This window comes from Cibotium barometz, chromosome 17 (genome assembly GCF_041138505.1).
Source record: "Cibotium barometz isolate CiBa-2024 chromosome 17, ASM4113850v1, whole genome shotgun sequence".
NCBI classification, from domain to species: domain Eukaryota; kingdom Viridiplantae; phylum Streptophyta; class Polypodiopsida; order Cyatheales; family Cibotiaceae; genus Cibotium; species Cibotium barometz.
The window spans coordinates 43584041-43601388 of NC_141062.1; the positions used below are offsets into that span (position 1 = coordinate 43584041).

General features: G+C 45.8%; 1 protein-coding gene across 3 annotated transcripts in view; it reads right to left on the reverse strand.

Annotated features, from left to right (window-relative positions):
* Window positions 1-14958, reverse strand: part of LOC147630035 (ceramide kinase-like) — a 43458-nt gene extending 28500 nt beyond the window's left edge. The window contains exons 1-2 of one of the 3 annotated variants that reach the window (XR_015267779.1): window positions 14715-14921; window positions 6669-6978 (exon numbers count right to left, since the gene is read on the reverse strand). Coding sequence is in view for 2 of the 3 variants with exons in the window: in XM_086811646.1 (XP_086667772.1) it covers window positions 6669-6926 (258 nt within the window). In the remaining variant the exon portion in view is untranslated. Of the gene's footprint in view, window positions 1-6668; window positions 6979-14714 lie in introns of all 3 variants that reach the window. The other 2 variants (XM_086811646.1, XM_086811647.1) reach the window with 2 other exon arrangements.
* Window positions 14959-17348: the final 2390 nt, after the last annotated feature.

The window sequence follows — 17348 nt, forward strand, 5'->3', positions numbered from 1 at the left end:
CCATCACTTTACTTGGATCTGCATATAAAATCTTAGCTAAGGCACTAAGTATGAGGTTATAGCCAGTTCTTCAAAGGGTTATTTATGACACACAGCATGGGTTCCTCCAAGGAAGGAGTATATTTGATAACATCTTCTCATTTTGGGAAAGTGTAGAGTGGGCTAAATCATAACACAATTTTGGCCTACCGAGCACTCCAAGAGCTTTTTCGGATTTCCCGCCCGCTTCTATGGGTAGGAATGCCCCCTAGCTCCTGTACCTCATAGTAGCAAAGGCTATGAGCAGGTCATTAGGGCTACCTTAGAAGTCTTGGCCCTCAGATTGCCTCTACGTACAGTTATTGGACTCAGAGCTAGCACATGAAACCGCAATGTTTTTGGAGGCCTCACATGCATGTCTTTGTGCCTTCCAGACAGCTTTGGAGATGTTTTGTTTGGGAGCCACCAATAATTGGCACAAGTCAATGGGATTTTGGATCACTGATTCTCTACAAATTGGGGTTTGGATGTGGGGTTTACTTGGATTGAGAGAGGATGCACTGCCAGATACTTTGGCTGCCAGATCAACCAACTAGACCACACAAAGGTTGAGACAAAGGAGCATTACATATGTCATTGTCTAGTATTCTATGAGATCTGAGGACGATTTCAACGTCTATTCCAATGAGGGATGTTGCCCACTCTCTAGGATCATGGACTTCCCAGACCAATGTTGCCTAGGGCTCTTCTTGCTTGAGCTCTGGAGACACGGGGACACTTTCTTGTGAGAGAGCTTCGGCCACAGCCAACCCGATCCCTTTTTGGCGTTGGATTTCTCACCTTCCTCTCCTACGCTGCACCTGGCAGCCAATATCCCACACAGTGGGTTCCAATCATCACTGCCCTTCTATAAGGGGCATTCCACCACGTGGTCTCCCTCATCCCCCACTTTTAATGGATACCAGGATTTCGGGGTAGGGAGACCCTTCGGCCAGGCTAGGCCACTTCCGTCCTCTTCCGCACTGATGTGGTGGTTGTGGGCGGCTCTTCCGCATTTTTGATATGGTATCAAAGCCTATTAGGCTCTTGGGCTCCTGCTCGGCTTTGCTCCCACCCAACATCATTTGGGCGTTGTTGCTCAACGTCATTCGGGTGTCTCCTTCTGGGGGGGATTGCCGTTGGATTTCATCGCCGTCCTCTCCTACACTACCATGTGGCAGCCAATATCCCACATGGTGGGTTCCAATCTTCATGGCCCTTCTATAAGGGGCATTCTGCCCCGTGGTCTCCCTCATCCCCCACTTTTCATGGATACCGAGATTTGGGGGTGGGGAGACCCTTCAGCCAAGCTAGGCCACTTCATTCCTCTTCCGCATTGTTGTGGTGGTCCTGGGCGGCTCCTCCACGTTTATGATGCCCCTCCCTCGCCAACCAATATCACCAGCTTCTTCTGGACCTAGGACGAGGAGGACATCCATACAATGGATCCCGTGGACCCACCTCCGGCTGTTGCAGACCCACCTTGCCCGAGAGGAGTTACCTTGGCGGACTGGGTCTCTGCATTCTAACGTGCCTAGCGCCTCAGCCCCGGGTTGTCAGCCACGATCTCCTCATCACCTCCAAATCTAGGACATGCTCCATCGCCATTGAGCTACCTTTTCACATGACATAGCTGAGGGAGACCTCTCGGCCACTCATTAGCCACATGCTTGATATTTTGGAGAGTGGCATACCATCTATTGGGGACCGATGCTCCTCTCATGTTTCATGTTCCTTGTATGATGAGATTTCCATGGACAGTTTTGTATCACTCCAGTGAGATAGTTTTGATGTGTTCTATGCTATTTTCCATTCCATGATGAGATATGCCATGGAAATTATTGTATCACTCTGGTCTCATAGGCCCATTGGATCTTTAGTAGACACTTAATATATCTTTCTTTCCTCTCTCTCTCTCTCTCTCTCTCATCCATGTTATGCGCCGTGATGAGAGTGCGAGGTACATGTGGGTCAGAGTGAGGGCAGATGAGGGTAGACCCCTATACATTGCTATATGTTACTTTCCACCCAGCCCATCTCATTATGTAGCACCCAAGGGGCAATCTCCATATATGATTCTAGATGAGGACATATGGGAGTTTTCCAGGGAGGGAGATGTTATCATACTTGGGGACTTTAATGCTCGAACGGCTCAGTACCAGACCTCCTTCTTTGACACTTCGGAGGAGATGTTGAGAGAGATAGATGTGGAGGAGATGTGTTTGACTCGGAGATCACAGGATGAGGTGGAGTGTACTGAGTATGGGAGATACCTCTTGGAGATGGGGACTGCACATGGGCTGGCCATTTGAAATGGCCTAGAGAGGTATCCACTTGCCAGTGGCTTTACTTGCTTTCCACACAGACATGGGGCCAACACAGTGGATTATGTTTTAGCCTCGCCAACCTTCATCCCGAGTATCCAGGATTTTGCGATTGGCTCCAAGCCCATCGGAGTTACGGTGGATCATGCACTTCTCTCCTTTACGGTGGATTTCCACTACAGTACCCGTCAGGTTGGGCAATCCTCCTATCACCCGAGATATACCTTCTGTAGAGAGACTAATGGAGTATACACCGCAGAGATCTACAGCTTGTTGAGTGCAGAGGATCCACACAGGCCATTAACAGAGCTCACACAGATCCTGACAGAGGCTTTACATACAGCTGCAGCGACGGCCTTCCCACACACGCAGCCCACAGTACGACCACGTCCTGGGAGCATGCCCCAGAATGGTTGGTATGATGATGACTGTAGGGAGCTCAGAGCCCGGCTACAGAGAGAGGTGGCCATAGGTGTCACTACATATAGACAGTCACGCATCATCTTCCGATCCCTCATTCGGCGGAAGAAGAGAGCATTCTTAGCTCGGCTGGAGTGAGACATCTATCAGTTGTTTTTAAGTCAAGATTCTGGGGAGGCCTCGAGATTGCTTAGAGTGCACCCCCCGCCTCCGGCCATTACCTCTCCAGATACATGGGGCGAGTATGCAGCCTCCCTCTACACAGTACCAGAGCAGCCACCACTACCGAACCCTCCAGAGCCTTGTCCACCCACTTCTACCTCTTCACAGCAGAGATGGTTAGGAGGACCATCAATAGATTGCATGCAGGGAGGGCACAGGATCATGAGGGCATTGTAGCCGAGCATTTCATACATGCTAGAGATATGATTGCAGACTTGCTAGCTCTCATGTTTAATAGAGCCATGTGTGAGGGGTTTCCTGGGACTTGGAGTACTTCCACAATTGTGCCGGTACTCAAGTCTGGAGATCCGAACCTGCCGACTAACTACCGCACCATTATGATTGGTCACTTGCTGGCCAAGCTATATGCCTCTACTCTTGAGCATGAGTTGAGCAGATGGGCAGAGAGACAAGGGGTCCGAGCTCAGGGACAGGCCGGTTTCAGGAGGAGATTCTCTACTTTGGATCATATCTTTACCCTCAGGGCTATCATTGAGGAGGGCAGAGCACATGGGAGGAGGATCTACTATGGCTTTGTGGATTTCCGCAAGGCCTTTGACACAGTGCCCAGAGCTAGACTGATGCACAGGCTACAAGACTTGGGGGTTCCATGTGAGCTCATTTGGGGTATTATGGCACTTTATGAGACAGTAGTTGGGCAGGTGCGGACTTCAGAGGGTCTCTCCCAGCCAGTACACTCCACTATAGGGGTGAAACAGGGCTGCCCGCTCTCTCCGACTCTATTTGGACTATACATTGATGAGATCTCTGATTATATTGGGACACGAGGGGACAGAGGAGCCCAGTTGGCTGGCACTTGGATACCTCTGCTCTTATATGCTGATGATATTGTGCTTATAGCAGACTCACCAGAGGGCATGCAGAGGCACTTGGATACTTTACATGCTTATGCACAGGTCAGTGGGCTCTCAGTTAACCTTGGTAAGACCAAGGTTATGGTGTTTAACACTACATCTCAGTGGGTCTGGAGATCAGTGCCTATTTTCACATATGGGCAGGAGACAATGGAGTATGTTGACTCATACACATATCTTGGAGTGGTGTTCACTGGGCCCACATTTTCCATGAGGGGGGTAGCAGAGGCCAAATTGACTAGAGGATATGCAGCACTAGGAGGTCTAGAGAGGATGTGCTCACAGGTACAGTTTCAGGAGCCACGCACTAAGCTGTGGCTTTTTGACACGCTGGTCACATTGGCTATGCTATATGGAGTACAGATCTGGGGGCCTAGCCTAGATCGTCACAGTCGATCAGGACGCACATACGATGGATGGAGATCGATGGAGAGACCACTTGTGTCCATGATCTCCAGGATGATTCGGGCTAAGGCCTCGGTACCCCATGAGATTATCCGAGCCGAGATGGGAGCACCACCGATCGTAGTAGAGGCTCTTGCCAGATCAGTGTCCTTCATTCATAGCACCTGGGAGCTTCCCCGGCACCGGTATGCACGACTTGCTTTAGAGTCCTCTCATCAGCTAGCCATGGAGGGAGACACTTCATGTTGGTATGCGCACATAGCATCCTGGTTTAAGCTTCACGGGTTCAGCTTAGACAGACTTCCACCCTTCCGGTACTCTCTGGAGGCACCCTCTCTCACCTTGACACATTCTGAGATTAGTAGAGTCATCAGACATGACCTCATTCAGTTGGACACTAGGAGGACATGGCTAGAGCCCTCACAGGAGTCGGGGACGAAGATGGCTTTCTATAGAGACCATCTTCTCCGCACCACTGAGGATGGCTTTATATTTAGACCGAGCTACATGGATACCCATCTGTCTCATGGATTAAGGTGTGCCATTGGGCAGATCCGCACCTCCTCACATCAGTTAGAGATAGAGACAGGCAGATTTAGAGGCATAAGATTTGTCAGATTTGTTGGATAGAGCCAGAGACGGAGGAGCACTACATCTGTCGCTACATAGCATATTATGAGATTCGAGGGCGCTACCATTGCCTTTTCAGAGAGGGATTTGGACCACTGGCTAGAGTCATGGACTATTGTGATCAGCGATGCTTGGGTTTATATCTCCTGGAGATCCGCAGGCTCAGAGAGTCCATCATCAGGAGCAAACGCCAGATTGGCAGGGAGTCCACACAGAGACAGATTACTGACTTCTTTAGAGGGACTACCCGGGAGGGGACAGCCGACAGCCCAGCAGCGAGCACCCCGTGGGACTCTAGTTGAGAGAGCTATCCAGTTGGGCAGATCTAGACGCCCGAGGGTTCGCGGATCCTCACATCGGAGACGGTGCCTACACCGGAGGATTCAGAGCATCATTGCGAGGCATCGGGCTCGCCCGACCAGGCATCTCACTATGGCAGATATCCAAGCCATCCGGCAGAGACCCATGCTAGAGCTCCTAGGATGATTACGACTCCAGCCATATACTGTTGTACTCACTGTCACTTTTGTACTCCCCCATACTCATGTACTCATGTATTCATGTACTCATGTACCCCATTTTGACCAGTAGCATTAGCTTCCCACTCTCCCTAGTTGCTGCTTCCGGATGCCCCCCCTACTGATGTATTGTGGGGCTAGATACTTAGTTCTTTCTTTTCTTTTCCATACAGTGTATCAGATGTCACATGTTTGTAACTTTGGTCTCATAGGTCACTTTGGCCTTTTGAAGACGTTAATATAACATTTCATTTCATTTCTCTGCAGAGCCCGGCGCCCTCGACCTCGTGGTCCCCGCCCATGCCCGGGTCACTACAGGAGGATTAGAACCATCATCTCCCACCACCACAAGACTTTCTTCCGCTGGCCCAGCTTTACTACATTGGGTGCCATGTTGCAACGTCCTATGCGTGATATTTTAGGGTGATATGAGAGCTGGACACTTTTTGTTTTGGGATCAGATCTAACATTTCAGCTCTTATTACTTTCTTTGAGTTTTATTGTTAGTACCCATGATGATGTATTTCATGGACATGATGTAACCTTTTGGCCTCATAGGTCATTTTGGCCTTTTGTAGACGTTAATACAACTCTCTCTCTCTCTCTCTCTCTCTCTCTCTCTCTCTCTCTCTCTCTCTCTTTGTGGAATGATTTGACTCCCGCACAGGTAGCACACCATTGAGAGGCCATGGTGACTGTACAAATGTCACATTGGGAGTTGAGGTTTCCACACGAGCTAATGTGTCAGGTTCTACACAACTCCAATGTCACCTCCTACACAAACCAATATGTCACATTCTACACAACCCCCATGTCACCTTGTAGCTGAGCATCTTTTTTTCTTCTTTTTTCCGACTGGCCTTAGGCCAGAGATCCTCCCGTAGTTACTGTTTTTTCACTGCCCGTAGGCACTTTTTTATCCGCCCGTAGGCGATGCTATTAGGAAGCACCTAGTGGGGTTTTGAAACCAGGACCTCCTGGTCCTAGACAAACACCTTCACCACTTGAGCTATCACCTCATTGGCCAGAAGTAGCTAAGCATCTTGTAGCCACCCACTGAGACTCTAACCGGGAATGGCCTCCAGAAGACCACATCGGCCGGAAGTAGCCTCCCTCCCAACCCCTTCAGCTTGCTCTAGAAAAATGGGCAGTCAGTAGCATTTTTTTTTTTTAATGAAGGTTGACTTCAACTTGAATGCATGCTTCAAACAGCCACTTTAAAAGGCAATAAGCCTGTGAAAGAAGAAAAGTTTTACCAGCTTCTTTTCAACATCTTGCCAAACCAAACAATCAGATGATAGAACCACAGAGACGAGGCCCATAGTGTCCACGTGAAAATTGGCATCCAGTATAACATCTTCAGAACCACTAACAAAGTTTGCAGCCCCATCAAAACGCCTATATCCTTCATATTTACCCTGGCTTTCCCACAAACTAGCATCAATCCATGACCTCTTCTCTTCTGCCGGGGATATCTCAACCAACAGCTCGCCCAAGTCTGCCAGTTCTCCCATCCGGAGAATCTTCTTGGTGAACTTCACAAGATGACAGCCCTGGATAGCTTCTCTGCAACAACAAACTTTCATTCAACACAGGTAGACCATGCTTGGAATAAAACATTATTAAGCTGAAGCCCATTTACAGAACATTATACTTGGACCCTGGACACTCTAAGAGCAAAAGCCATCAACCAGGAGCTACATGAGGCGTTGAACTCTTGCATCGTTTCAGGCTAACAAGCAAGGCTCATTGGTAAATGAGCTTGTTTTTGACATTTCTGACGTTACAGCCTGTTAAGCTCGGGCAGCCACATATATACACATGCATGGTCAACGTTGGAAAACTGTGACACCTCTCTAAAATGGTGCTAGTCAGATGATTTGCAGGCATTTGGTCCTGTACAATGCTGGCAGGCAGCCTGCATCAGGGACGGGCTGTCCAGGTCAAGTGCTTTTCACACATGGATGCAGGTAGATCATGTCTGCCCTGTGGGCAGACCATTTCGGAAACAAACAGATCAGACAGCCTCCAAACAAAAGCATGTCGTAAGGCAAACACCCAGGATTCATGCCACCGATCTATGCAAAATGAATCTAAAAGAAGACACCTCAGTCCTCCCTTTCTCCTTCAAATTGCAACCAGAATTCATCCTCAGGCATAGGTCTAGGTTGTCTCTTGGACAATTTGTGTCAGAATACGCAGCGGAGATGATGACCAGATCTGGGAACACGAGCAAAACGCAATGCAGAAAAATAACAGCGCAAGAGATAGAGAGGTAGAGGCATGTAACTCTGCCCTATATACACAAAAGAATCCCAGAAATGATACACAACCGACAAGGGGCTGTGGGGCCATTTTATATGGCCCCAATGATGCAGTCGGCCCGCAGAAGGGCAGCTGACAGGCCCTGATCCTCCACGACCAGCCAACACAGCCAGTCGGCCAGCCGTCAGCAGTCAGCCAGCACAGATGTGGAGTCGTGGACCAGTACCATCAGTCGGCCAGCTCATGGGCCCTCCTGCCAACCCTGGGCATCCACCCAAGCCACAGAAAAATAGAGAAAAATGGGGGAAAAAAAACGAAGAATGGGGAAAAATGAGAAAACACCTAATAAGGGTGGGCACACCCACAACAGAGGCCCTGGTGTATATATATACAGGAGATGACTCTTAACACCCCCTCTCAGCTCCTAGCTGTGAAACCAACCACAGGGAGCTGGGGTGCCGCCTGAGCAAATCCTGAGATAGCAACTTCGTGAAGAGGTCCACCGTACTATCCTCCGTCGAACAGAACTCCAGCAAGATGTCATCAGCAACGATCTATTCACGAACAAAGTGCCTCTAGATGACCATGGGTTCCTCAAGTGGAAGCCCAATCCTGCAATGTAACCTCTGCAGCCTCACCACCTCATGAGCAACATCACAAGCAACCCGGTACTCTGCCGCTGTCGTTGACAAGGCAAAGATGACTGCCTCTTACTGCTCCATAAAACTGCTCCTGGGCCTGAAGTAGATCTCCTCGTGTACGGATCTCCTCCCCAAACTGAGTCACTCCGACCGTGGAGTCGGCGGACTCCATCAATCAATCCCCCTCCTGTGCACGAGAGTCCATGATCCTTCGCATGCCACAGAAACCACAGGAAACGCAATCTTGCCTCCCAAAGAGTCATCCGCAACCATGAGCACAACTGCCTCATCAGGAAGCTCCCGTCCAATCTGGTGTCCATCAACCAGATCAATGAACCATTCTGCTTCTGAGTCAAAGAGGCATCACACTGCTCACAAGGATCAACACCTGTTACGGTGCAAAGCCTAGTCCTGGAAACCTGCTGAAGACCATGCAAGGCCTTCTGAAACCTGTCAACCACCCCCTCTGAATCCGGAACCACAAAGCCTGGAGTATGCACCTCCTTCTGCAAGTAATCAACTGCCACCTACCTGGCTTTCCGAAAGGTCCCCGTGGAAAGAACATCCTCATCTACAAGAGGTTCTTTGTCCTGAATACTAGGAGACATCAATGCATAAGTTACCTGTTCAATTTCCTCTGACTAACGAACACAAGAACTACCAACATCAGTACTGGAGAGTTCCTGCCAACTGCTGCCATCTGTTAGAAGTCATCTCCTGTCTAGATTTATACACCAGGGCCTTTGTTGTGGGTGTGCCCGCCCTTATGAGGTGTTTTATCATTTTTCCCCACTCTCCGTATTTTTTCCCTTATTTTTCCCATTTTTCTGTGGCTTGGGAGGCAGCCCTGAGGCGGCTAGAGGACCCAGTAGCTGGCCGACTGCTCAAACATCAGTCGTGGAGTGTCTCACTGCTGGCCGACTGGATGTATGCAGTCATGGGCCTCATGTGCTGCTGGCCGACTGTTGCTACAGTCGTGGAGGGCCTTTTCAGCACGCCGACTGCCCATCTGGGGGCATATAAATAGGGCCCCAGCCCCATACCACTCAGTGTATCATATTGGGATCTTCTTGTGTATATCAGAGCAGAGTTACACGCCTACATCTCTCTCTCTTGTGCTGTTTTTCTGCATGCGTTTTTTGCTCGTGTTCCCACATCTGGTCATCATCTCCGCTGCGTATTCTGACATGGTATCAAAGCCTAGGCTCTAGATAGTTCTTGGGATTTGTGTGAGCAAGAGGGGGACTGTTTTGTGGCTGATTGATGGACTGTTTTGGACTGTTCGGGAAGAGGAGAAGCAGGAGGAAGGCGGGCTGATTTGCTAGACAGCCACTTGCAGGTTTTAGTTCTTCTTTGTTCCCACCCACCCACCCTTTTCAGAGTACATCCCTGCAATGGCAAATCTGTTTGAGATGGCCAAGAGACATGTGAAGATCCCGACACTCCCCACGTTCCCGGTGGACCGTCAGTTGGACGGGAGCAACTACGGCATATGGAAGGTTATGATGGAATCTGTTCTGGAGTCCTACGACCTCGCTGATATTTCGTCATTGTTGGGGTTCCACGGCCGAAAGTTGAGGAAGGGGAGTTACCGTCGACCCGAAAGGACCGGGAGGCTCAGACACACATGTGGGATCGTGTCAACGCCAGGGTCCGTTCGTTTATCTTTCTCAATTGCACACCACAAGTAATCAATCATGTAAAGCATATGACGCTGGCCAGAGGTATATGGCAGCATTTGGCCTCACTTTACAACAGGGTATCGCCCATGAAGAGGATTTCCTTGGAAGTACAGATGCGGGTTATGAACCCTGCAAAGTCATCGACGATGCGGGAGCATATTAACAAGCTGCAGGCTCTTCAGCAGGAAGTTCTTCACGCTGGGAAGGAGATATCATCTAAGGACATGGCCATAACATTGCTATCGCACTTGCCCTCTTCGTACTCATGGGAAACAAGGAAATCGAAACGGGAACGGGAACGGGAACGGAAACGGATTTTTTTTAGGGGATTGAAATGGAAACGGAAATGCCACATCAGCATGTGAGAATAGAGAGGGGCAAAAAGAGATCATGAACAAGAGAGATGGGACTTTAATCATCAGCTTTAGTAAGCCTTCATAGTATAGAGAAGACTAAGGTGGAGTTAGTCTTCTCAAAACTGTCAAGATAGGGTCTATATATAGGAAAATTTTTAGGGAAACGGCTTGGGGACATGTTTTGGGTGTGGGGGAAATGCCTAGGAAATGTTTCCCCTAGCCGTTTCAAGTTTTGAAACGTTTCGGAGTTTCGGAAACATGTTTCAGTGTTTTCCCATTGTGTTTCAGCGTTTTGGCACCAAAATATGGCATTTCGGGCGTTTCCCACTTCTATGCATGTATGTGCTGCATTTTTGCATCCACAGGCTGGTAGACTTGCATTAATGCTTCAAATGCTTTAACGCTAAATTGAAAGACCACCTCTAGCTTGCGTTTAGGGCTAAGGGCTGCTTTTGGCACTGGTATCAACACTTGTGTATGAAAGAATGAGATGCCTAAAATGAACAATAAACTACCCTTTTATAGGGTTTCATGCTTCTCGTCAGATTCACGTTGGCCAGCCCTTTTATGACCCCAAAAAGTCGTTAAACATGTCATTTATTATGTTCATATTGTGCCCAACTTCTGTCCCAACTATGGGTCCATGTCTTGGGCACCTATCGGGCTGCCAAAATAGCCCCAAACAAGCAATACCCTGCCACATACTTTGCCTAGAAAGGCAGCTGCAAGTACGAAACTCAAGGAAATAGTCTACAAGGGACCTCAAGTCCAAAGGACGCAACAAAAAAGCACAATTTTTATTTTTCAAGTAGTAGATCCTTCGACAGTAGATGTTGAGCCTGCCCAAGGGCATCCCACCAGAAGGCAGTGTGAATGCCCCTGCTCAATGGGAGGTGAGATGCCTCCGATAGAAGCGCCACGCAGGATTCATACCCCTCATTAGGCAGCAGTTTTAGGTGCATTTAGGGCATGCACATATATCAGGTCAGCAGCAATAGAATATCAGTCGACAACATTGTGTGAGTGTCGGCAGCATTTATGAGTAATTTAGGTGCAAGAGTTAGCATTTTATGCTACATATTTTATGTCAAAAGGCAAATCATCTAGCCAACAGCAGTTGAAGCTAGGCGATCAGCATATCAACATCATATATAAAGGCAATGCATGTTAGCTCATAATTCATCTTTCTCCCTTTTGGAGATTGGTCATAAATAGTCAGTAGCCCTTTTGGGAAGGCCGATGGCCAAGTATAAATGTAACCTTTTTCTATGTACATAATACATTATACTGAAAACATGTCCATCTCTCTCTCTTCTCTCATGCGTTTTGCGTTAATGTTCCTATAAGGTGCTTAAGGGCTGTGATTAACCACATCAAGACTTCCGCTATGTCACAGTGGTGGCAGCATATGCACACACCTTGTAAAGAGGGGCCTCTCCTATAAAAAGGACCAAATATCATAATACAAATATGCTTTCCACGGCTCTTGTATACTCCCCTTTAATCCTCAATTAATCCTCTGTTAATGTGTTGATTATCTTGTTTGTCAACATCAGTCTCTCTCTCCCATCAATCGTGCTCCTTGCCCTCATTGCACTAGGACTAATTGAAGAATCCCATAAGTTTTAGCTATTTGTACCTCGTAGGTGACTACATAAGTGGGATGAGCCTATAGAGAGGATATATTGTATTGTCATATAACAAGATGATATGTACCTAGACCACGAATGCAATCCACTGTTGATTATCCATCCTTGAGGTAGACAGTCTAGCGATGGCCCCTCAAGGCATGTCGGGACTCGGTGGTATGGGATGCCATGATTGACTAGTGTGAGTCTGGATGGACCATTGGACAAAGCCTTAGCCCCTATGCTCAAGGGAGATCCTGTGTGTAAAGGATCTACGGTTGGGTGATGAGCTGGCCACGCAAACCTTAAGCTGGGTTAATCTTGTGCTAGTCCTCTCTTTAGGAGATCTTGGAAGGATTCTCAAGAATCCCTTACACCAAGGGATTCTTGAGCTAGTCCTCTCTTTAGGAGATCTTGGAAGGATTCTCAAGAATCCCTTACACCAAGGGGGCCAATAATTGCCAAAACTCCAACATGGAACCTTCTCCTTCAAAAGACAAATCTTGAGATTCTTCTAAAGACAAGCGCATGGTGACCTCAAACAACCAAGCTCAAGCCACGGCCATTACTTTGGTGGTCCAAGCCAAATCTCCATAGCTTGTTTCTTCACCCATGTCTACTCAGGTTTTGAATCTTATGGGATCCGTTTCTATTTACCCCATTTCCGTCTTGATTGACAATGGTTGCTCACATAATTATGTGGGTTCTCTTGGTACAACACTTGAAGATATGTACCTCTACAAGCCCCCATATTTATGAGATTGAATTGGTAGATGGTTTCAATGGTTGGTCACAATTGGCTCAAAAGACAAATCTTGAGATTCTTCTAAAGGCAAGCGCATGGTGACCTCCAACAACCAAGCTCAAGCCACGGCCATTACTTTGGTGGTCCAAGCCAAATCTGCATAGCTTGTTTCTTCACCCATGTCTACTCAAGTTTTGAATCTTATGGGGTCCATACCCCATTTCTGTCTTGATTGACAATGGTTGCTCACATAATTATGTGGGTTCTCTTGATACAACACTTGAAGATATGTACCTCTACAAGCCCCCATATTTATGAGATTGAATTGGTAGATGGCTCCACTTTCAATGGTTAGTCACAATTGGCTCTTCCAATGGAAAGATGGATTTTGAGGCTTCACAATTGGCTCTTCCAATTTAGCAACATTGAGGAAAGATGGATTTTGAGGCCTTTGTCTTGTTATGACATGATTTTGGGACAGCAGTGGTTATGATTCCCTCATCGGTTTTTGGAACCATTCAGTTCAATTTATGAAGCACAGAATGTGGTTGAACTTCAAGGAATTCATGACCAGCCATCGACACCATGCTTATCAACCCTCCAAGCCAAATGATGGGTTCACAAAGCAGGTACCTCATCGGCTCTTCTCATGGTCTACACTCAACATGCTGAGAATTATGACCCTCCTTCCAAGGTGGTATATTTAGCTTAGTCTTTCTTTACACCATACTTGAAATTCGGCACATGGCAAAGTGATAAATATCTTCAACAATAACCTAAACATCTTCAAGAGTTCTTCCATCAGCAAAAGTAACTTTTATAGCCCCGAGAATGTCACGATTGTGAATAATCTTCTTTAATCACCTTAATTAACTCTTAATCATTGTCATTAAGTGGAAGGACGCTATTGAAAGAACACACCCTATCACAAGGGTTATGATAAGCAAACGTGTCTCGTCCGAGAGACAGCATCATTCATTCTAAAGGACATAACTCTTTGTTTAAGAGTCATTCAGGATGTATCCCCTCATTTGTACCCTTTCGGCATTTATTTAAGAAATACCCTGGCATCAATGGAACTACTTGTCTCTATTTCAATATTAACCCTCTAAATATGCCTAATCAATTATAAATACTAGCAATAGTCATCACAAAACGACCACAAGCTGCACCTCTTTCACAAGACACATACACTCTCATGTTCAGAATGTGGGTTAGCCTCAGAACCACTTCTTTGCATCCCTGATGAGTGATGTTAAGATTTGTAGGAGTTCATTCACTAAGATGTAAGTATGTTTGCATTGCCAATAGCACAACCGCATGGAGGAATTTATGCACCATAGCACAAAGAGAGAGGAACTCTATCAAAGACTCTTGTGCTGAAGACAAGTCAGTAAACATCACAAGAGGTTAACTAAGATTGCATGGTTAAGAGGGGGCTAGGATGACCATCCATGCAAGTTTTGATTTGAGACATTTGGGGGATTGTTGACATCCAGGGGACCAAAAACAACACAATTCTTGGTATTAGTCCATAGAGGTGGCAACTACCGGGGATCATGGAATGATTGTAATTCCCATGCCAGTGTATCTAGGGCTCCTCAAAGCCATGTAAGGAGAGGATGTGCATGGGTTGCCATGGGGGTTCATGCAATGAATGTAGCTCTCCTGGACAAAGGCTAGTATGACCTCGAGATATGTTAAGGAGAGCTCACCATGGGCCGACCCTTAAATATAGTATGACTATCAGATCATGCATGCCCTTGAATCATGAAGGCCAATATACAACAGAGATAAGTCTAAGAAGCTTTCATGATGGGATTTCATCTACATGCGCATGAGCACTCCTTTCATGCTCCATAAGCGTGATTAAAGTGTGATTATAGAGTGGTTACAGTGTGATTAGTCTTCTTCGATTGCATTGCGAGCAGCAGACAAGTCTGATTCGTTAAGGAAAAATCCCAGATACGGGGAAAAAAACTTACCTGCTGCGAGTTGGACAAGAGAACAATCGTGAAGCTGCTCGCTCCTAATAGATTTATAAAGCAAAAGTAGATCCTGACCACAAGCCGCCGCCTTCTCTTAGGAGAAAAAATCAAAATAACTAATCCAAGAATAAGCTTATTCTGTTTTTTCAAAGGCTGCTTAAAGAACATCTCAACAAATAAAACAAATATTACTTTAAAAATAGATTTAAACAATCCAATTTTCTCCTCCTCTCTCTCTCTCTCTCTCTCTCTCACACACACACACACACACACACACATACATAGGTACTCCAATTTTTATATTTAAAAAATAAATAAAAATGGATGATAAAAAATGTTAAAATGTTAATCAAACTAATATTAAATATTTTACATAGCATTTGTGCAGATATATAATGTATTCAATATTTTGTCTTATCGTTAAAAAAATATTTAATTATTGTACTTATATTAAAACTCTATTAAGTGGTAACATAACATAAACATACACATATATTTGTTGGTTTTGCTCTAACTTTATGAATATTAGTAATATGTATGTATGTATGTATGTATCTTATCTATGTGTGTGTGTGTGTGTAGTGTTGTGAGGAACAATATTGAAATTGCATTGCCATCATAGTGAGAGGTGTATATAGTGTTGTGAGGAAGAATACTAAACTTACGCCACCTTGAGAGGTGGGATATATTATATCAAATGTGTTATAACATTGGGTAGAATTGGTGATCACCCAACCTTTTCTTATGCCTCATTACATTATCCATGAGATCACTCAACCTCAACAACTTTTCACTTTCTACTCCAAATAACCTTAATACATTCCAACCATTCAAATGCGGAACCTAATTGCTCCCTCTAGATGAACACAACAACTTCTAACATTTTTATAGTACTTCAAGAAAGAACTCAAATGAGGGTAGAACTCAAGATACCCAAAGTCTAGTCATTGAAGGGCAAGCATGTGTGAATAGAGGAGTCCGACAAGAAAGCTATATAAACGTGTACTTGTAAGCTCTCTTGTAAATGATCTATCTGCAATGATTGTGATAATTGTGGTGCATCGTATCATTCATTTAAGTTCTAATCCTTATGCTATTATTATCAATTTGCTATTATGCTTTGATCATCCCTGAATGTAGTTCAAGTTAGAGAAAGAGTTCTCCCCAACATGTAGCAAGCATGTAGCTTGAATGGTTAGAGTGTTGAAGTCTCACTGAGCATTATGGGTTCAATGCTCACTGAGCGCTACGTCTTGTGCTCAATGATAAGGGTGGTCGCCTCTAGTGGTTGGGGGGAATCCACGCAAGTGTGCATGGGGGAGGACCCATGCAAGTGTGGGTGTGCTTAGATTAGGAAAAAGACAGAAGGAACAAAAAAGAGAGAGGGCCTAAAGATTCTAGAAAGAGGGCAAGCCAAGATAAGAAGCCCATAAAGTATGGGGCAAGGTAGTTTACATAGAATAAGGCAAAATATCTCAATAAATTGAGGCTTGTAGAAAGGCCAGGATTAGAAAGAAAGGGGTCAAGACAACTCCCAAAAGAAAAACTAGCAAAAGGACCAACAAAGAGGAGAAAGGTGCCATAAGAGCTCTATAAAAAGGAAAATTGTAAAAAATATATGGAAAAGATAGGGAAGGGGCTAGAAGAGCCCATATAACAAAAGGATGACAAAAGGACCAACAAAGAGGGGAAAGGTGCTAGAAGAGCTCTATAAAGAAATACTGGGGTTGGAAGAGCCTATATTCAACGACCAAGGAAATAAAGACTCAATCATGAAAAAAGCAACAAAAAAAAGGTGGAAAGCCAAAGAGGACATGGAGAACCCTGGTAGAGAAGCAACAAAGAGATTAATAAAAGAAACAAAGGCAAGGACAAGGGATCAAATAGAAAAGAATAAAAGTAAAGCTTGCAACAAGGCCATAACAATAGCTGGTAAAAGTGATAGCCAAGCAAAAGCCTTATAGAGATTCAAGATCAAATTGATGAGTTCAAGACAAAGTAAGAATGTAAGAAACAAGAACCAAAAAGACTGACCTACTCAATAAGCAAAATAGAGCAACAATAAGCAAGCAAAATAGAGCAACAATTAACTTAGAGAAAGATACCCTACAAATGGAGTGAAAGCAAAAAGAACAAGTTTGTTAGAAACCCAAACAGAAGGAGCAAGAATTAGAGGATATCTCATAATAAGAAGTCAAATTAAAGTTGGAAGAGACTATGAGCATTCCTCAAGATATAGATCTGTTTGCTACAAGAGTAGTCCCTACCTCTATTATTGATGTAGTTGTTGGGATCAAGGTAATGTTTGTGTGTGTCTGTGTGAACCACCTCTCCTAGAGAGTGTGCAAATGTGTAAGTGTCTTGTCTATGTGCAAACCACCTCTTAGAGGGGTATCAAATTGTGAGACCCCCGCCCCCTCCGCGATGCCCCCTCCGAGGGCGCTGGCAATGGAAGCAACGTAAGTCTCTCGCACGGGGCAGGGATCCACACTCGAGGCCTCGCCCACGGATTTCCAGACAAGCGACTAGCCCGGTGGATCCTCCGAAATCGAACCCAGAAAAACTTCCCTCACCCGGAAGGCATGGGCGATTCCACCAGGAAAATCATCTAACGGGAGAATTGATCTATTG